Source organism: Protopterus annectens, chromosome 5.part0 (genome assembly GCF_019279795.1).
Source record: "Protopterus annectens isolate FY-2018-M chromosome 5.part0, PAN1.0, whole genome shotgun sequence".
NCBI lineage: Eukaryota > Metazoa > Chordata > Ceratodontiformes > Protopteridae > Protopterus > Protopterus annectens.
The window spans coordinates 184,688,403-184,711,658 of NC_056735.1; the positions used below are offsets into that span (position 1 = coordinate 184,688,403).

At 39.2% G+C, this 23,256-nt stretch overlaps 1 protein-coding gene across 1 annotated transcript in view; it reads right to left on the minus strand.

The window, feature by feature from the left end:
* SLC36A4 (solute carrier family 36 member 4) overlaps window positions 1–23,256 on the minus strand; it is a gene marked incomplete in the record, with an annotated part of 1,257,367 nt that overhangs the window by 538,775 nt on the left and 695,336 nt on the right. The window contains 1 exon segment of the mRNA XM_044072201.1: window positions 23,102–23,186. Within this exon segment, the coding sequence (XP_043928136.1) occupies window positions 23,102–23,186 (85 nt within the window).

Consider the following 23,256-nt stretch of genomic DNA (forward strand, 5'->3'; position numbering starts at 1 on the left):
TGAATTGATTGAACTCATTACTTATTTATTTTAATGTTTTGATATTCATGAGAAGTGTTATTTAACGTTTGGTATTGGTTAACTCTGTTAAGTTCCAGCATCAAAACAAGAGTACCACCTGTTGAGCTACTGTAGGGGATCTTGCTAGTAGCTCATAGGTGTGTACTAGGCTAGTGGCCCTGGAGTCTTTACAAGCCTAGCCCACAGAGGTGCCCTGCATCTTGCCGCCCGACGTTAGTTCCCAGTGCCTCTATCAAGTACAGCCAATGGAGTGATCCCCGGTGTGAACTTTCTATTTCCCATCCACTCATCAAGACTTCTCTTGAAGAGGGCCAATGAGGTGCTCTGCTTGACATGTATGAGAAGTTTATTCCAGAGCATGGGCAGTCTCTGGGTTATGAGCCTGTCCCTCCAGCATGTTCTGTTGATTGTAGTAATGAGGTTGAGGTCTCTGGAGCGTGTGGTGCGGAGGTATTGGGATTTCTTTAGATGTAGTATTTATAACAGAGCTGGGTCAGACATGGCTTTGCAAGTCAAGTAGAGATCGCCTCTAAGTAGATGATATGAGACAGAGAATAGCTGGAGTTTTTTTGAGTCTGTCCATGTAGGACATGTGTTTAAGGTCTAAGATCCTCTTCATGAGGTACTTTTGTGGCCTTTCCAGGTGTTGCATTTGTCTAGTGAGGTACATGCCAAATGGGGCATTATACTTGACGACTGGCCTAAGGAGGGAAGAGTAGAGAGAGATGATGACCTCTTTCTTCCTGGATCCAAAACCCTTGGTAATGAGATGTGCCACATAGAAGGACTTTCTGACCACAGTGGCAATATGGTGGTCGAAGGAGAGGTTGTTGTCAACCTGTGTCCCCAGATCTCTTATAACGTCTTCAGTGTTCAGTGGGCTCCCATTGATGTGGTAATTAGTGGGAACTGAGTTTTTCCCAAAGGGGATGACAAACGCATTTTTTGGCATTAAGCTTAAGGCCATGGTTTCAACACAAGTCATTGGTCTGAGTGAGGCCTTTCTATAGGATGTCGGCATCACTTGGGGAGTTAACAATGGATCCTAGCTTGCAGTAGTCTGTGAACGTGGTCAGCTAGAGTCCCTCCGTGTTGGCCTGGACTTCTGAGAAGTAGATGCCAAACAGGAGAGTATCCAGGACCAATCCATGTGGGACTACACTCATGACTGGTTGGCAGTCTGACTTGGAATCTGCTACTTTCACATTGTGGGTTCTATCTGTGAGCCAATTTGCAACCCACCTAGTAATATAGGGGTTTATGCCTAGTTTGGTCAGTTTATCAATAATTCCTGAGTGGGGAATGGTATCAAAGGCCTTGGCCAGATCGAGGTAGGCTGTATCAACTGCCTTGCCCTCATCCACAGATATTGTGACCGACTCAAAGTCAAACAGTTTGAGCAGGCATGATCTACCCTTCACAAAACCAAATTACATGGGATCTAGAATTTGGAGAGTCCCTATATCCTTGTTAATTAGGTCCACGATGATGCGCACCACAGCCTTACATATCAGATTCATCAAGCTAATGGAGCAATAATTCCCAGGGTCTGTAGAGTTACTCTAACTTTATGGAGAGGGATGACTGCTGCAGTGCGCCATTCGGTAGGGATAAAGCCTGAAGTGAGGCTGTGATTGAACAGGGCACACAGATGTAGTGCCAGTTCACTTTGTAGTTCATGTAGAACACATCCAATGATATTGTTGGGTCCCATGGAAGCTGTATTCTTGCCTTATACAATGCAGCTTTAATCTGTGCTGCAGTAATGCTAGGTGCCTGGCATTCCTCCAATATTGTGATTGGTCCGGGGGGGGGGGGGTTAGTATTGACTCTGTCGGCCAGTATATTGGCAATATCTGTTGGCTTTGTATAGGAGGTACTATTGTGCAGTAACTCAGAGTATTGTCATGGAGATTCTTGCTACACCTATAGAAGGCTTTGTGGTTGTTTTTAGTGTCTGCCACAATTCTGCCGTCATAGCTGGCTTTAGAGGTTTTGATGAGGGATCTCAACTTTTTGTTGAGGCTAATAAGGGAGTTTTTCCAGCCTTGGGACTTCACCTTTTTCTGCAACAGTTTCTTCCTTCTGTTGTAGAGTTTATTAATGGCAGGGGACCACCAGATTGGCTTCCTTTTTTTGGAGCAGAGTGTCTTGGTTCTGTTGGGTATGGCTAGTTCCAATGATTTATATACGTGTTTCGTACACTGCTTTGGTGCATGATGCAGCAGTCATGCATCTATTTTCCATTGACATGGGTGCCATGAAGTTAGCCACCTCTGTTTTAGGACCCCAAAGACAGCTCTGGAGAAGTTTTTCATTGTGGTTACCTTTGCAGGGGGTGTGGGTGAGATGTGGATTTCCATGGTGATTAGTTTGTGGTTGGAACTAATCAGGGAGGAATTGACTATTGGTGTAGAGCAACGGTTGCCCATGTTAGCAATAACCAGGTCAAGGATGTTGCTTCCTCTAGTGGGGGTAAGAATGAGCTGGTCCGGGGCACTGGAATTGGTGAATTCCAGGAAGCGTTGGGCAGTGTATTGGTGCAGGAGTAGTTTTCTCAGTTGATGGAGGGGTAGTTGAAATCACCTAGTATGAGAGTGTTGGGTTGGATCCTAATAGTTTCCAGGGTGCTTAGGAACGTGGAGTGAGAGTCTTGGGACATGGTTGGGGACCTATAGCAGGCTACAACATGAATCGCCATCTTAGCTAATTGTTAGATGTACCTTAAGAATCTCAGATGCGTTATGCTGGGCTACTAGTCTAGAGGTGTGCATATCCTTTATGAATATGGAGACACCACTGCTTTTGGAGCTTTGGTCCATGTTCTGGGGCCAAAAGGTGTGGAATGAGTTATAGCCTGGTAGCTCAGGGGTGCTTTCTGTTGCTTTAAACCAGGTCTCCGATACAGGACAAATGTCGATGTTCTCCATTTTGAGGAGTGCTTCGAGCAAGTGCATCTTGAGATTTATACTTCTAGCATTGAGCAGCATGACCCTTACATTGTATTTTGTTTATAGCTGTTAGGGTGGTAGTTTGGTCTTTGGAACATCACCTAAAAAGGCACTACAGGGGTGGCAAGAGCCTTAGCCAGTATCAGGAAACCCAGGGATGTGACAGATGCAGGCCATCTCTTGCAAAGCATCCAGGTCCGGCAATCATGTCATCCCAAGCAAACAGCTACTGGATCCCCTTAGAATGACACTAGAAACTTAGCCAATTGTTGAAGTCAATCATTTTCTGCTTGTACTGCAGTATCATTCTGGGTGACGGTAGGATGCTGCTCAGGGCTAGGGTCATACCTGCCTAGGCGACATAATCCAAGAGCTCCTCCATGTCTCTTTTCATGTAGTCCAGGGAGGTGTATCTCAGGTCATTCACACCCACATGGACAGTGACAGAGTCATACTTGCACTTGTTGTGGAGTGACCTGAGTGCGTGTTATGTGTTGGATTCTGGCACCTAATAAACAGCTGACTGTTACTTTCTCCTTATTCCACCTAGTGAGTGGGACATCAGTGTGCCTCACTATCGAGTCACTTGTGATTAGTGTATTGGGCAAGCTGTTTTGCCTTAGGGGCGTAAGGTGAGGGTCACATTGTGTAGGTGAGCTATGTGTCTTGTGGTCTGTGCTGTGTTGTGGTGGTCGAGTGTGTTTATGCCTTGGAGGTCTCTGCTGTTTTGGTAGAATTCTATTGAGAGCCTCCACACTGTGTAGGTGAGCTATGTGTCTTGTGGTTTGTGCTGTGTTGTAGTGGTCGTGTGCGTTTCTGCCTTGGAGGTCTCCACTGTTTGGGTAGAATTCTATTGAGAGCCTCCGTGAAGGTGGGTGTGTGGTTTATGTTTTTATGTGAGAGCTGTGATGGTGAGTATTCTGGAGAGCTATGTGTTGCATGTGGTGTGGTGCAGGTGTTGACCTTCTCCTCTTGACCAGCTATTCCGGTCTTGGCTTGAGAGTGCATGGCTTCCAGTTTGGATATATAACTGCATCTCTCAAAAGTCTGAGTGTTGGGAGGTAAGAGGAGAGGGTTGTCTGTGTACATGAGGCAGTTGCTACACTGTCTCAGAATGCCCAGGTTCACCAGGTTAATAGGAGAAAGCACGGGGAACTGACCTTCAGACATGCCAGGAGGGATGGTCATCATTACTAAGTACTGGAGCTATTTCCTTATATATTCCTTTTACAGGAAAAATGTCACTCAAGGTGTCCGAGTCTCTACAGAGCACTGTCAAACACTTGGAGGGGAAACTAATACGTAGACCCTGAAAATTTAAGGATGAAGTATTTAGGCAGATATTCTGAAGTTAGAAAGAAATCAAGCAGTACTTACTGAAAAATAAAGAATTAGCTTGTCAAGATTGTTGAAAAGAGGGGAGTCGCATGAATGGCTACTACTAATACTGGTCTCAGCACAGCTTCACTTGGAATACAATACTCCTTTGCTTCTTCTCTCACCAGAAGCAAAATGTTAGCACCAATCCCAAAAAGAGAAGCAGGCTACGGCCTGTTTGGTGATCCACAATCTTGTCCCAGATGATGCAATGGTCTGCAGGCTTGTAGCCTTTTTCTGGTAAATGCCTCGAATAGTAACCAGACCAGTCAGGTACATTAAGCACAGACACTCACTCTCCAACCAGAAAGAGTCAGGAATCAATGCACTTCTGCTCCTACTCTCACCAGGATCAGAATATAAGCGCAGATTTCAAGCTGTCATCTATAAAGCAGTTATTAAGCTTTCTGGTGATCAGCAGTCTCCAGGAAATAAATTAACTGCACTACTTCTCTCACCAGGAAAAAACAGAAGCACTAATCAGAAGATGACTACTGAGAGGCAGAATGTGGCGCCTCCAAAAACTGGCAGTCTTGCAATAGATGCTTAAAGGTAAGATGAAAAAAAATATTTATCCCAAACACTGCAGTGTGCACTAGAGGAGTTAGATGTGAAAGTAGGTAACTTAAGTTTTACCTGTCTAAAAACCTAAGTTTCAGTGGAGAGTCACTATTTTTAAAACAGCAAGACAGATTGAAAGGGGGTGGTCATTTTTGTATTCTGGTACTATGGAATACAGTAGGATGGCCAATAAATTTAAATAGTTGAAGGGGAGTTATTTCACTAAATAATTTTGTGCTTACTCATACCAGCCGGTAAAAGCAGAGGAGAAATGAGATATATGGTCAAATTAACATAAGGGACAGGCAACTAGAAAGACATTGGTGTTTAAGAACACAACAGTAACTGGGTGAGAGGGTGGGAAAAAATTCTATCTGATTCACAAGAGACAGAGCTGTGGTCTCTTTTCAAGTTTTAATATGCAGTTAAAAGAAGAATACAAGTAAACCACAGTGTAAAGAAAACAAATCACAGTATACAAAATAGAAAAAGACAATAAAGTAATACAAAATACAACAAATAAAAAGCAAACTAACCTTTCCCTCACAGCAAACTGCAGCAGAGTCTGGGTGAGCCTTTCCAGTAAAGCCTCCCACTCAAGAAACATATGATGTCGAGTCATTAAACTGTGTGATCTAGTTAGCCTTTGTTTGGCAGGGTCGCATGAACAAACACTACAATTGCCAGACAAAGTATGTCATGTTATGAAATACTGCACATCGGCAATGGTGGTAACAACACTGAACATGTATGTCCTATAATGGAAAAAAGACACAGCACCAGTGACAGAAATTGAACTCACATCCATCTACTGGCTGAAAATAAAGAAAAAGTTTACTTCACCCTTTCCTAATGTGTCGCTCTCCTACATTGGACACAATAGAAGTGTTTTTGTGGGTTCTGTTCAAGTAGCTTTATTTTATACAAACATCACTATAGAAGTTTACTGACTTTAACTTAAGTAACTTATATACAAACCAACTGCAATCACGCATGCTCACTCTCTGGCTGCTCTTTCAAAATGGCACTAGGGATTACACTTCTGGAATTTATACGTGCACGTACAGTCTTTAACATGCGTCTTAAAGACACATCACATACACTCTGATCTACATCCTCTCTCTTTGAGAAATAGATCATACAACATTATGAGTCTATTTGGCATGCATATGCATTATACAAAACTAGGTTCACATTGCTGCATATTTCACACTGGGCTTAGATATTCATACATATCATCTGACATAAAACTGGGAATTGGATTTAGCAACTGGAACTGTCTCTACAAAATGTTCGACCTTTGGAATGTTCAGAACATTTTCAGGAATGGAATCAGAGATTTGAACACACTCTGATATACACTCTGGCATGGGAACATGTGCTTCACTTTTAAATTTGGAGTCTACATTACAGAAACAATGTTGTGATGATGATGATGATTCCGGTACAGGAAGAAAATGTCTACGAGTCCTCCTATACTTTATACCCTCGGAGTCTACCAAATAAGATCTTTGTTGGGCACAGATGCCTGTAATCTGAAAGAATCGGTCAAAACCTTTTGTCAGCTGGATTCATACTGTCCTTCCCTCAACGGACGAAGTACTCTGATCGGTCTGTCGTAACTGGACTTCTGGATATTATGCTTCTTAAACAATTGCGCCTCGATGGTTTTTTATTGTTCTTAACTTTAGGTCTCAATAAACTGGAATTAATGGGTAGCTTAGTTCTGGTTTGCTTATAAAGTAATCTTTGAGTAGGTCAGACAAGAATATCATCATGGGGCATATTTCTGAGATTAAGCAAATTCAAGAACACATCGGTATTGTCATGCTTTGACCATCTCAAGTAATTGCTTTGCACTCTGCACGGCACGTTCAGCTAGACCATTTGACCGAGGATATTCAGGATTACTAATGACATGTACAAAGTCCCATTCTCTTGCGTATTTCTGAAACAACTGACTAGTAAATTGAGTACCATTGTCAGAAAGAACTTTGTGTGGACTACCATGGTCTGAGAAATGGCGTTTCAACTTAGTAATAACAGAACTGGGTGTTAGGTTAGGTAGCAGATCAATCTCAAACCAATTTGAATAAGAGTCCAATTTGAATAAGAGTCTATCAAAACCAAGTAGTGCAGTGGCTACTGTTGACCAAGGTAGTTCAGGAACTGGACTTAGCTGGTGGTTCTCTTTGCAAATGTGGTCTAGTACTCTTGCATACTGAACAAAAAGTAACTACTTTATCAATGTCTTTCAGTAATGAAGACCAAAATACCAATTCTCTCACTCTTCTCTTAGTAGATGCGTAACCTGGATGACCACCATGCAAAATCTGGATATATTTTTGTTGTAAGGAAGCAGGAACAACAATTTTAGAACCTTTGAAAATAATGCCATCTTCTATCAGCAATTCATTTCTGTAAGGAAAATAGGTTTGCACTTCAGGTGGTACACTAGATTGCTTTAACGACCATCCAACATTAATGTAGTGAGTGAGCCTTTACAAAGTTGGATAAGTCATTGTGAGATATCTTAACTCATTAAGTCTAGTGGTAGAAAAAGTACACACTGCCATCATGTCAAAGGCAAAATTCTCTGCATCAAGCTGTTCCACTGCATTTCTTGGTGATCTGGATAATGTATTAGCCAGGTAGAGCAATTTGCCTTTCTTGTAGATCATTCTGAAATTATACTTTTGCAATCTGAGCATCATTCTTTGTATTCTTGCTGGAGCGGAATGCATAGGCTTCTTTAGAATAGTAACTAGTGGTTTTATGGTCAATATCAATCTGAATAGCTTGACCATAAATATAATCACGAAACTTCGAACATGCAACTACTATTTCCAAAAGCTCATTCTCAATTTGAGCATACTGCATCTCAGTTTGGGTAAGTGTTCTAGATGCATAGGCTACTGGTCTTCCCTCTTGAACCATAACTGTGCCAAGAACAAATTGTTAAGCATCACATGAAAGAGTGACTGCTTTGTTCACATCATACTATCTTAATGTAGGTGGGGTGGCAATTTTCTGCTTAAGGTCTTCAAATGCCTTCTGATGCTGTTCCAACCATGACCATGCAACATTTTTGCGCATTGCCTCTTAAAAGTGCTGTCAACTCGCTGAAATCTGGTATAAACTTACCTAAATATTTGACCTTGCCTAGGAAATGCTGTAGAGCTTGTACATTGTCTGGTGCTGACATCTCAAGAATAGCTGCTTGCTTGGTCGGGTCTGGTCTCAAGCCAGCACTGGTAAATAAATGACCTACATATGTAACTTCTGGAAGTCTGAATTTGCACTTCAGAGGACTGAGCTTCAAGTTTACTTCACTTGCTCTGTCTAGAACTCTCTTTAGATTTCTGTCATGCTCTGCTTCACCATTGCCTCCAACCAATAAATAATCTACTATTATGGCACAAGGATAACCCCCAAAAAATTGCTCCATTGCACGCTGAAAGACTTCACTTGCAGAATTTATTCCAAATGGCATCCTTATGAATCTGTATCTGTCAAACGGAGTACCAAAAGTGGTTAGAAATGAGGATTTGCGATCAAGCAACATTTGCCAAAATGAACTCTTTGCATCCAAGACAAAAAATACAATGGTATTCAGTATTAGAGCTACAACTTCTTTGGCTGTGCACATTGGATGATATGGTCTCTTCAATACTTTGTTCAAATCTCTTGGGTCAATACATTTATTATTTTATTCAACATTTGTTTACCAGGATGGTCCAACTGGACAACTAGTGTCCGTTTTCAGCAGAGTCCTGGGGAGCAAAGCTCCAGAAAAAAATTACAGAATATAAACAATATATATATATATATATATATATATATATATATATATATATATATATATATATATATATATATATAGATAGATAGCAATAACAGGTTACAAATGTAAAAGGTTAATACAGTAATACAGAGGAATTACATACAAGAATAAGTGTACTACTCTACAGTCAAATAGCGTTATAGTACACTATAAGCATGAAAACAATATAACAATATGTACAAAGAGAGAGGGAGAAATACAGTAGATTGTTTGAGTGGGATCTCCATAAGCAGAATGGGAGAACAGAGAGGTCCTCCTGCAAATACCCTCCATTAGCAGATTGGGAGTTCAGGGAGGTCCTTTGCAGGTACATAAATGATTGGTGTATAAGCATGATTTTAACTGGGTTTTGAAGGTGGTTGTACATGTTTGAAGTCTGAGGTCAGGAGGCAGGATATTCCAGTTTTTTGCAACTTCATTGGTGAAGACAGAGTTGCTCGAGCTATTTATACATTGGACACTTTCTAGGAGGGCTTTATTTGTAGATCATAATTGCCTATTAGGGTTGTAGAAGGTTATGAGGCCAGACAGAGCGGGGTTGTTTTCAGGATAATATAGTATTTGGTGTGCCAGGTTAAGTTAGTGGTATTGTAGTAAATTTGAGAATTCTAACCAGTGTAGTTTGTTCAGGGATTGGCAGTGGTGGGACCGTGAACTGCTGTTGGCAGTGAATCTGGCGATTTTGTTATAGCATGTGGAGAGTTTGATAAGGTCAGTTTTATTTAGGTTTGTTAGTACTGGACATGCATATAGGATAGTTGCTAGCAGGTGGGTTCTGGCTATGGTGATTCTAGCTTCTGAAGTTAGGTATCATTTGCAGCGATATAGGGTCCCTAGCTTTTTGTGGACTTTGGCAACAGTGAGGGATATGTGTTTGTTGCACTTCAGTTGTTGGTCAATGGTGAATCCAAGTAACTTAGATTCTGGTACTGGGGTGATGAGAGTCCTACTACCCTGAGGATATAGGGAGGGTAACATCCTTGGTTTTGGTAAGGTGGAAGAGCATAAGCTGGGTTTTCTTTGGGTTTAATATTAGTTGGGAATTATTATGCCAATATTCTAGTTCAGTGAAGGATCGTTGTTTTTTTTGTTGTAGAAATTTAATGTTGCATGCGGAGCAGATTAGGGTTGTATCGTCGGCATATTGGTCAACTTTGGCACCTGTAGTTGCAGAGTGCAGTTGATTTGTAAGGATGTTGAACAGGAGGGGGCCTAGGATGGAGCCTTGGGGTACACCAACTGTGGCTGCTAATGGGAGGGACAGGCAGTTAAGTCCATTTGACAGATTGTTGGCGATTGTCCAGATATCTTTTAAACCGCTGTATGGTGGGGCTTGTCAAGGTTGAAATCGGTGAGGCAGATTAGGAGTTTGTTGTGGGAAACTGTATTGAAGGCTTTGGATAAGTCTAGAAAGGTGGCCGAGACAAGATTACCCTGGTTTCTGTATGTGTTTATTATGCTGGTGAAGTTAATTAGAGTGGTAGTGGTGGGATGGGCAGAAACCATGCTGGGAGTTAGATAGGAGGTTGTTAGAGAGAAGGTGAGTGAGGAGTTGATGGTGAATACATCTTTCTAGGATTTTGGATACTGGTGAGAGGATAGCAATGGGTCGATAATTGGAGAGGTCGGTGGATGTACCTCCTTTGTGGAGGGGAATGATGTAGGAGGTTTTCTACAATGTTGGAACAGTGTGTTCAGTGATAGATCTATTAATTAGTAGTGTGATCGGGTAGGCTATAGCTGCGGATGCTATTTGGAGGTATTTGACTGGGAGATTGTTGGCAGCAAGGGTGGTTGGTTTGAGTTTTACTAAGAATTTTTGGATACTATATATTGGTACTAGTTTAAGTGAGAAGGGGGCAGACTTAGACCATTGTGTGGGAATTTGGAGGAGGTTGTTGGGGTTAGTATTGTTTATTAGTTTAAGAATAGAAGTAGTAAAGTAGTCATTGAAGGTGGAGGCTATATGTGTATTTGACCCACCTATATTGGGTGGTGGAGTTGTTGCTTTACCAGGTTGGAGGATGTTGTTAACTGTGGCCCAGAATTTTTGTGGGTTGTTACTAAATTTTCTTTGTAGGGAAGTGTAGTAATTTTGTTTGTCAGTCTTAACCTGTTTCTTAGCCTTGTTTCTGAGTTCAAGATATACTTGCTTAGTTGTGAGTGTTTTGTGTTGGCGTCAGGTTTTCCAAGCCTTATCCCTATCTTTTGGTAAGGCCCTAGTTGTGCTTTGTAGCCAGAGGGCAGGGTTTCTGCATATTCTAATTGTTTTGATTGGGGCTAGACGATTGAGGATGCCTAGGAATGTGGAGTTGAAGTATTCTACGGCATAGTCTAGTGGGAGAGTTTTGATGGGATATCAGCTGCAGTATTCTAAGGCTTCTATGAAGTGGTCTGTGGGGAAGTTTTTGTGTTAATGGGTTTGTAGAAGGGAGGGAGAGTTAACTGATTTAAGTTTATGCCTGAAGATGAAAGTGGGATTGTGGTCACTTAAAGAGTTAGGAAGTGTTCCACATTGAAGGGCAGTGTTAGGCTGGTTTGTGAGGACCCAGTCAAGTATGGATTCTCTTTTGTAAAGGACTTATCAATGCATGCGGGTGATTGAATGAGTTGGGTAAAAGTATATAGGTTTATGTGTTTGGTGGGTGTTGGAGAGTGGATGGAGTTTCAGTCGATATTAACATCGCCTAGGACTATGGTTTCTTGGGAGAGGGTGTGGGAGGCCCAGTGTAGTATTGACTCTAATGTGGTTAGGTTGTCTCCTGGGGGTATATAGATACCTATTATATTTAGGGGCTTGTGCTGATTTATGAGGAGTTTGGCACTTATGGTTTTGGCATTTTTGGGGTTGGGGGGTTCCTGTTGGAGTTTTAAGTTGATTTTATAAACTATGGCTATACCTCCACCTTTTTTGTGTAGTCTGTCTACTCTTAAGATGTTATATCCTGGAGGGGTTATGGAGTTGTCCTTGATATGTGGTTTAAGCCATGTCTCAGTTATTAGCAGTATGTCTGAGTCATATAGGGCAATGGCTGAGTGCAGTTTTTCTATTTTGTTCATAATACTGCAAATGTTTAAATTGAATATTAGTAGATCATTGAGTTTTTGTTTAAGTGGTGGTTGGGAGCTCGGTCTGTTTACATTTGTAATTGGTCCTGGGTTAGGGTGAATATCACCTCCAAATAGTAGCTGGGCTGCTATATTAGTAATTGTTGTTAGGAATGACATCATTAGGTTGTGGAATCGGAGGCATGGCTGTCTTTTGGAGTGTGGAGCATAGTGGATAGGGTAGATGATTTGAAAACTGTTTTGGCTATGACTGAATGGGGCTGTGATTGCTGGTTTACAAATGATTGGGGTGGGAAGGAGTAGAGGGGAGGATTAAGTTTGATGGGTGAATGTAGATACGAGCTAAAAATGGTCATTGTGGAGAGGCATATGAGTAGGGACGGTAGTTGTAATGGAGTATAATATGAGTGGGGGTAAGGTGAGTATGCCATAGCTGTAATGGTCTGGTCTGAAGTTTGGGGGAGGTGTGCCAGTGAGGAAGGATTATTTGGAATGGTATTTTGTGGAGTGTTATTCATCAGGGGTGGGTGTAGGAGTACAGAGTGAGTGTTTAAACAAACACAACCAGCAAAAAATTCACTAACAGTGATGAATACAAAGTATAACAAACATTCAATCGATCCTTTTATGATTTTTTAAACAATGTTCCGGTCAAACATCAATTATTTTTCCTCATTAGAATAAACATAGCCAGAAATCTATAGAAATATAAGGTGGACCCATCAGAATCATTTAAACCCGACCAAAAGTATAGAAAAATCTGTTAATGTACACCAAACTTGGAGCAAACCTCTAAACGAGTTATGAAATGTTCTTTTGTAGTAAGTAAACATGTCATAAATGAGCTCCGTAATACATAAACCTCATTCAAAAACGGCCATGGATTGGCGTGATCATGTAGTACCACAAAGTAACAAGAATGAACCCCAACACTTGAGGCTTAATACCCAAACCAAAAAATGTCCACACAATAATTGGAATAGTCCAAACCAAGAGTCAGTCCAAATGATATATATTTAGGTACAGACCCAAAATGTCGGATCAATGACACACTCAAGTTTGAGTAGCACATAGCTGAAAAAATAGGAAATAATCCCTTATGATGAAAAGACATGCATGTCTCTGGAAAAGTCTCCATAATGAATTAACCCTGTTCAAAGGAAGAGGATGTTGTTTGGCATTAACATGTGGTGCCACAAAGTCACAAAAATAAGGCACAATCCATGAGACAAAATACCAGCGCTAGAAAATGACTATACCAAGGTTGAATGTTCAAAACAAAAATCATCCAGATGACAAATATTCAATTGCTGACTCCAATAGTCGAACCAATGGTAAACTATGGCTGCAAGGCGATAGATCATCCCCCAAAATGGAACAGAAAATACACAGTACCTGGTAAAGGCTCCGTCAAGGTTCTGCATTCACAGGACACAAGATCTTTGAAAAATTTGAAAGAGCCAAGTATTCCATATAATACCGGAGCTGAAAAGTACAGCACCTGGTTGTAAAGATAATAAATCTCCCCCTAGTTAGTATCCAGGAGAAAAAATATACACAGTGAATCATACAAGCTCCATAATATGACAATGTTGAAAAAGCACAAGCCCTTTAGTAAAAAATGTAAAGAACCATATGGCCACAATGAACCATTTTACACAAAACAGATTCAAACCCAAAAAGGCCGACGTTTGTCACTACCATCTGTTCCTGTTGGCTCAAAAAGACTGAAAATGTCGAGTTACAGCCAGAAAGCAGGCCATATTTTGTAGATGTATATAATCTACTCCCAAGAAGAAGGCCGACCTTCGTTGTAACCCAATATTCGTAAGTACATATATCCGACAAACAACACCTTCTTATCCTGGGCCTGAAAGGTAGATCCAAAAACCCCAAACATCATCAGAAGCACACTGAGGTACTGAGAGAAGACATCCCACCAAGGTTTCAGCACTTTTGAGAGCAATTTGCTGTTCTAAAAACTTTTTGAAGTCTCCAACAAGCATGTTTTACCATTGATGACTCTATGTGGAGGGCATTCTGCAGTTCTGGTGTGTCCATTATCATGGCATTCTGCTGGCAGACTAGTCTTACTCCTGCTCTGGACACCTGCTGTTCACTGGCATCCGGCAACTGCTGTCTCACAGAAATGACCAATCATTTATGTACCTGCAAAGGACCTCCCTGAACTCCCAATCTGCTAATGGAGGGTATTTGCAGGAGGACCTCTCAGTTCTCCCATTCTGTTTATGGAGAGTCCACTCAAACAATCTACTGTATTTCTCCCTCTCTCTTTGTACATATTGTAATATTGTGTACATGCTTATAGTATACTATAACGCTACTTGACTATAGAGTAGTACACTTATTCTTGTATATAACTCCTCTGTATTACTGTATTAACCTTTTACATTTGTAACCTGTGTTATTCTGATTTTGTCTGAGGCTTTTTTTGTGAGCTGCCACCATGGATGACACCCATTCAGTTGGTTCTGTGACGGGACAAATCACACTTTGCTGCACCATTTTGTCCAACTGAGCCTTAACTTTATCCTGCAGAGCTATCGGAACGCTTCTCGCGGGTCTGACTACTAGAGTAATCTCTGGGTCTAACTTCATGGAATACACAACTGGAAGTTTGCTCAACTTGTCATTGAAAACATCAGCATACGCTGAGAAAATGTCTACATAAAAATTAGAACTCGAAAATGCACTTATGTGATAAAACTCTTTAGCAAAAGAAAACAGATTCATTCTCAAACTATCTTTGAGACTCAATAAAGACTGTACTGGCCTTCGAACTACACAGAATAACAAGTTGTAACAGTTCTTGGACAAATAACATAAAAGCATCACTGAGCCTTCGGTTTGAATTTTTTCACCTCCATAAGCAACAAGTTTTGCACTACTGGCCACACAAAGTTGTTCATTAGATCTCACTTTAGCAAATGTGTCTGCTGATATAACATTACACTTTGAAACAGTGTCTACTTTATGCTCTGTGGATTTTCCATTAATCCAGACAGTACAAAACACTTCACTTCTTGCTAATAAATTCACTGCATCAACTCTTTCACCAAGCACTGATACACCAGCTACATAGAAAGCTGACTGTTTCGACTCTGCATGATCAACTTGCTTCTTTGCATGACCTTTCTTTACAACTGTGGTTGGATTACTTGATTTGCAAAACTTTTGAAAATGGTTCCATTTTTAACAGTTGTGACATAAATGCTAAGCACTTCTCTCTTATAGACTCATGATTTGCACCACAATTGCGAGAGTTAACAATAAAGCAAGATTTGGGTTTTGCTGATTCATGCTTGTACTGGACTGAAGATGCTCCTTTCTTAGAACTTGCTGGAAAGCTATGTGGTTTCCCTGGTGAACCACCAGGAGTTGTGGCTACCATCCACTTAGACTTGCTTCTGTTTGACACTTGTTGCATGCTATCTACATTTCCTCTGGAGCTTACTGAAACCATGCTCTTGTCATTCGCAAGCATACCTGTGTGTTTTTCTGTCACCTCATGGATTTAACAAATCTCTATGGCTTTGTTCAATGCTAAATCACTGTCACAAAGCAAAATTGTTCTCACAGCAGCACTATTAATACCACACACAAGCCTGTCCCTTATCAACTCGTCTTTTAAGTCACCAAACCGACAAGTTTTAGCTATGCTTCTCAGGTCAGCTGCAAAAGTTTCCCCTGGTTTCTGATCTCTCGTGTAAAACAAATGCCTCTCTAAAGTAATAGTTGTCTGGGGGTTACATATTTCTCTGAACTTGCACTTCAGACACTTGACAATGCACTTATGTGATAACTTGCTTGATTCAGCCTGTACAACAATACATTTTCACCTTCTCCTTCATATACTGCTGGTGCATACACAAATGAACGCACTCTTACTATGGCATCTGACCCAGCTAAGTTTAGCAAAATGAATGCCCTGATGTGTGCATCTATCTGCACAAGCTGCTTGTATAAAAATATCGTACTCTTGCTCAAATATTCTCCAGCTTTGCGCAATATTCTGATCAAAGACAAGTGGTAGGGGCTTTCGAAATCTGTCATATTAACACTTAACAGTGAAGGGTTTTGCAAATAAGCACAAACATACACACATGGACATATGCCAGAAACTTATGTCAGTATATGTAACTCTGTTCAATGCCTTCGTGCCTCTAAAGTCATGCCTTTTTTGGGCTTCCTGAAATTATGCTATTAGACAGACTCGTAGTACCTTTGAATAACTGGATTTTGCGAAATAAAACTCTTGGTCACAGTAATACCTTTGTAATATTGTTTTGCAAAAAATCACCTCTTATCAGTATAAGAAACATATCAAATAACAGCACAATGAGAATGAACTGGGCTTCTTTGTAATTACTGCATTGCTAAAGTCATTTATCATCATTTTAAGAAACATCTCAAACTTCACGATGCAAATGAACTGAGCTTATCTTGCCCCAAAGTCAATAACATTTTGAAGTACTTGCACTTTGCAAATAAACTGTACACAGCACACTGAAATTTCCTCAAAATGGTAGTACCTTGCTAGGCAACTCTTTACAGTGCAAGATAATGGCGGCACTTTGCAGACACACCCAGCACAAGATACTTTTCAAAATGGCTATACCTTGACTGTATTTCACGAAATAGTTGCACCTTCCACACGATAAACTCTTCAAATACATTCACAGTAATAAGCACATACTGTAAGCGCTTTTACACACTTTGAGGTACTTCAAATAACTTTAGTTATGCCCTTGATACAATACGAAGTCGTAGTTAAGCCAAAACTCAGCACTTTGTCAAAACACATGCAGTCGTCTTGCTTTATTTTGCTTAATGTGGCCTTTTTGCCCTTATTATATTTGTTTTGCTTGTTTAAGCCCTTTTCATACTCATTGTAATTTTCTTTTGCTTGTTTTACTCTAAACATGCCCATTTTGCCTCAAACAAACTCGTTTTGGCTTACTTTTAATGGTTTCATCACATACCTTTGTATTAAACATTTCCCTTAGTTAATAAAACTTCTGTGCCTTCAGTTTGCTTAATTATGTAGTTTGTGCCCTTGTAATGCCCTGTTTTGTCTTTTTTTACCAAATAAACAGTTTGTGCTACTTCTCATTACCTTTGATTCTTTTCAGGCTCTTTTCATGCTCATTTCTCTTAGTTTTACCTTCAATGTCGTCTCTGCACCTCATGGCTATGAATACTATTCTCTGCCATCCCGGTTCTGACACCATGTCGCTCTCCTACTTTGGACACAATAGAAGAGGCTTTGTGGGTTATGTTCAAGCTTTATTTTATACAAACATATCACTACAGAAGTTTACTGACTTTAACTTAAGTAAACTTATATACAAACTAACAACTGCGATCATGCATGCTCTCACTCTGGCTGCACTTACAAAATAGCACTAGGGATTGCACCTGCATGGAATTTATACGTGTACGTACAGTCTAACATGCTTCTTAAAGACACAGCACACATCACATACACTCTGAGCTACATAATGGTTTTGCAAATGTCACGAATAATCTAGCTCACAGTCGTAATATAACATGCAAAACACAAGCACTATCTTGGATAATCTGAATTATTTGCTTAGCAATATGTATTCCTAAAATTCTTAATTTGCAACTGACATACCTTATTTGTCATGATCTTACAGAAAGCGGAGTACAAGGCATCCTACTTACTGCATCCATAGTAGCTTTCATTGTATTAATAAAAGTGAGTTCATCAGAAAAACATACTTCTTGGCAGAATTCACAAACCCATTCTGTGTATTGACTTACTAGGAGTCTAATTTCTAAGTATCTCTCTAAAATAAGATGCAGTGCATTACATCTCTGATTTATGCACATGCAACATACCGACTGTCTCTACAACATCCTGAGCTGTCCACTTCATAAAACCATATACGAGTCTGGTATGCGTTTTTACTTGCTTTCAGTCTGTCTGTGCAACTCCAGTATAAAAGCATAATCCATAATTTATAGCATACATCTTGAATATGGAATACAACTTCCTTCTGCAAACACTATGCCTCATGAGGGGAAGAAATGAAAGTAGGGATGAAACAACCTAAAAGTTGCACCATCTGTTTTGTATAATGCAGTCCTGCACACCTGCTCATTGTAACACATGATGTAGGCCACAGTCTCCCAGCTACTCATTTCCCAGCACCTAACCCTTTTGTTTTGTCTCCCTGGCCAGCCACCCTATATAGGTCTACTTTGTTTCATTGAAAGTTCATTACAGCATTCATTCTTCTTGTGTATGATTCTACCAGCATGGCACATCTTGACTTGGCAATATTTGCCCATTCTTCCTTGTAAAAGTGCTCTAAATCTGTCAGACTGCGAGAGCATCTCTTGTGCACAGCCCTCTTTAGGTCACCTCACAGATTTTCTATTAGATTTAGGTCTGGGCTCTGGCTGGCCCATTTGAACATTTTAATTTTCTTCTGGTTAAGCCATTCTTTTGTTGATTTGGATGTATGCTTGGGGTCATTGTCATGTTGAAAGGATAAATTCCTCTTCATTTTCAGCTTTCTAGCAGATGCCTGAAGGTTTTGGGCCAAAAGTGACTAGTATTTGGAACTGTTCATAATTCCCTCCACCTTGACCAAAGCCCCAGTTCCAGATGAAGGAGAGCAACCCCAAAGCATGATACTGCCACCATCATGCTTTACTGTGGGGATGGTGTTGTTTTGGTGATGCGAAGTGTTGTTTTTGTGCCAAATGTACCTTTCGGAATTGTGGCCAGAAAGTTCAACCTTGGTCTCATCATGCCATAACACATTTTCCCACATGCTTTTGGGAGACTTAATGTATTGTTTTGCAAATTTTAGCTGGGCCTGGACATTTTTCTGTGTAAGAAAAGGCTTCTGTCTTACAACCCTACCCCACAGGCCAGACATATGGAGAATACGGGAGATTGTTGTCAAATGTAGTACACAAGCAGTACTTGCCAGAAATTCCTGCAGCTCCTTCAGTGTTGCTGTAGGTCTCTTGGCAGCCTTCCTGACCAGTTTTCATCTTGTCATAAATTTTGGAGGGACATCCAGTTCTTTGCAACGGCACTGTTGTCCCATATTTTCTCCACTTTTTGATGACTGTCTTCACTGTGTTCCATGGTATATCCAATGCTGTGGACATTTTTTTGTACCTTTCTACTGACTGATACCTTTCAACAATGAGATCCCTTTGATGCTTTGTACGTTCTCTGCGAATCATGGCTTTTGTTGTAGCAGACAACTGAGTAAATATCAGGAAAATCCTACTAGGACAGCTGAACTTTATTTGGGGTTAATCAGAGTCTCTTTAATTGATGACAGGTGTGTACCCAAGACTGAATGCTGTAATTAAAGCAAAAGGTGCTTCAAGAAAGCATTAGTTTAAGGGTGTGCACACTTGTGCAACCAGCTTATTGTACGTTTTATTTTATATTTTTTCCCCTAACAGATTAGGTCACATTAAAGGTGGGAAAAGTTTTGAAATTATTTATTGTGGTCTCATTTTTTATATCACAAAAAAAATGGCATTTTAACAGGTGTGTGTAGACTTTTTATATCCACTGTATGTATATATATATATATATATATATATATATATATATATATATATATATATATATACATATATATATATATATATATATATATATATATATATATATATATATATATATATATATATATATATATATATATATATATATATATATATATATATATATATATATATATATATATATATATATATATATATATATATATATATATATATATATATATATATATATATATATATATATATATGTATATATATATATATGTATATATATACATATACATATATATATACATACATATATATATATATATATATATATATATACATGTATATATATACATATATATATATATATATATATATATATATATATATATATATATATATATATATATATATATATATATATATATATATATATATATATATATGTATATATATATATATATATACATGTATATATATATATATATATATATATATATATATATATACATATATATATATATATATATACACATATATATACATATATATATACATATATATACATATATACACACACACACACACACACACACATATATATATATAATTACTTAATATAATATAATTTATTTATATATGTTTTTGACTCTGACCTCTCTGCCAGGTGTCTCACCATGCCCAAGTAATTCTGTATCCTGCTTGGCAGCCCCACCCCCACCACCTAGCCTGCAGGAAAGCCACAAGTGGTATCAGTGTAGTTGGAAGGTCCACACAGGAATGAAAACTGCATACATAATGGTCTCTGACATAGTACAGGAAATGGCCTTATATCTGCCATGTCGAGGGAGAGGTAGCACCCAAATAGTGAGTTGCACATAGCCATACTAGACAAAGGCACCACGCAAAAGGACTGGCCAAGCAACAGATCATTTGTAAAACGGCACTAGCACCATTGCAAAGGAGACAACCCACCTGCTTCCAATACTATTGTCCAGGGTGCCTCTCCCAATAAGGTGCCACACCCCCACCAATCAGACTACTACATGTTAAAAAGCAAACTCCATGCAGATAGTCCAGGTCCTGAAAAACACTATACCATGAAGTTTTGTAGCCCAACACCCAGAACTCTACAGCGTAATCTAAGATCTGACTAAATGAAAGCTAAGGGAGCAAAACCCTTGCCTACAGGAAGCAGCTTGTAAACAGCTCAACGCCTTCCTCCTCTCTGTTGCATTAGCAATTCTCAATCCACATATTTGTGATATTTTTTAGTTAATGAAATTAACGAAGAAGTTTGATTTACACTGGATACACTAAAGCCTGGGTGGCTTAAATTGCCTCTCAGAGCCACACACAAATTACACAGGTGGAAACTGAAGGAAACAAACCCAGCAACGATTAGCAAACGGCATTATGGCTTAGAACTTCACCTCAATGCCTCTACTTACTCTCCTCTCTATAGACCAAGACCACTATACAACCACACTATCTGTCCTCTGCTAGAAATTACGTGGCTGTCATATTGGCCAACTGCCAATCCTCTGAGTCCTATACCAAACTACCTTTCTCAATGTCGCCAGCAGCACGGTTAGCTCTTGTTTGCCCTGGCTACCTACATACCTTTCCTTTTGCAGGCTATGATCAACCCCACCCACTTGCTTCCCTAATAATGCACCAGTGTAAATCATCTGTTCTTGAACTTCCTTTTTCTTCTTTTTATTTACAATTACAGTATTACTTTTTTATAGTTACTCATTCTGTCTCCCACCATTGCTAGCCAAAGCTACTGTCTAAAAATACTTAGAAATGTCTTACTTGTCAATTAGGAACAGAAGGTGAAGACACACATTCTACAGACAATCATTTATTGCAAATATGAATAAAAATTAAAAAAAGCATCATGTCTCTGTCAGAACCTTAGCTAACTTATTAAAAATATCAATTTATTGCTTTAACACAGGTAAGTTTAACTAGAAAATTAATAATTTTTACTTAATTTAAACTTATTATCCACATTTCTGCCAAGCGTAAAACTGTGAAGGCCCAGATCTTCCAAAAGAAGCATATACCTTATAGCACAAGTGTAAAGTAAAAAGTTAGCAAAGGTTATTTTTTGCATGTGGGATGCACTACTTTTTCTGACTAAAGTTCTGCATCAATGTTATTCACATTTAAAGACTCCAATAATGATAACATTCCTAATGTTACACAACAGAAATATCTGGGACTGACCTTAGACCCATATCTAAACGTCTATGCACACACTAACAAAACTTACAGTAAAGTACTCCCACAACATAAACTTTGTTATCTTATCTCACAGGCAATTGAAAATAGGATTTTCACATTTGTTACCTTAGCACATGCCAGAGATAGCATTACTGTGATATAATTAAGACTATCAAATGGCTCCCTATAATTTACAGATGACACTTCTTACTAGTAATCTCATATTTAGAATATTAAAACAAGGTTACTGTACCAACATGAAGAAAATATGAACAATACAAGAACAAGCCTACACATTAAGAAACAATGATAAAAACCTACAATTAGTTAGACCCCATTTCAAGACAACCATGGAAAAAAGAGTCTTCTCCAAATGAGGTCCTGCTATTTGAAATAAATTACCAGGGGATATAAGAAACCAACAGACTCTCAGCATTCAAAACTGCACTAAAGAAACATCTTATGGAGGAAGCCACTTGTACCTGTTTTCATGACACTGGATCTCACAACTCATTAACCATGTCTAAAATGTTTATTACAACCTATTATAGGCAGTCCCCGGTTTAAGGATGAGATCGTTTTTTTAGTCTGTCCTCAAGTCAAATCTGTATGTAAGTCGAAACACATGGAACATTCTGCTGTACTGTACTGCAAAACAGTACAGTACAGTATGGTAGAATGCTCCATATGAAAAAAAGTTAAACTTCCATCTTTTTAAGCTTCACTTCTCATTTCTTACTACAGGCATCACCCACAAATGTTTTCCACTCTTTCCTGAATTTAGACCTCTGCCAGACCTAGACCCCAGTGAGCTGCAATGTCATTTGCCGATTCTACTATACAGTACAGTAACTGCTTCAATACTGTGTACTGTACAAGCCAGCAGTCTTGACGATTCAGATCAGCAACACAGTGATCTCTTCACCAACTGGACCACTTGTTCTCCATGAAGGAGGAAGTAACTGCTCTAACAAGAGGTGCGAGTAGCTTCACGAACGGGGAAAATAGGGAAAAGGAAAGTACAACAGAATTCTTCATTTTAAGGTCAGATTTGGGCAACTTTAAAGCCTTTTATTTATTTTCACATTATTTCCGACATTGCGGCAGCCGATTCATATCTATGGGGTGTCCTCATGTCGGATGTCCATAACCCGAGTCTGCCTGTACTGTAGAGCTTGTGAAACTATATAAATAATGAAAATCATCAAACACATGTAAATAACGTAACAATGTAAACATTGTTATTACTGTCTTCTGTGTCTCAGAACTATGTAGTAGAACTACGAGAACCAGAATTTGAATATGCTGGCATGAATAAAAATAGTATCAATAAAGACCAATTTCAGGCTTGTTATAAACTCGTCGTGGACCCTGTAGTATTAACAATATAAAAATGTAAGAGGCTGCTCATTCAGTCACTTGAATGTCAGGTCAATTCACATTTTTCATTTTATTTGCCAAATATACTTACTTGCTTCATATTCTCTGCCAGAAACACAAAATACACACTGCAAAATCCCAGCTGAGTTATGACCAGAAAAAAGTCAACAATATACCTGCAAGTCAAATAAAGATGCTCTTACTATGGTTGACACAACAGGAGATTTCAATAACCAATGTACAGAT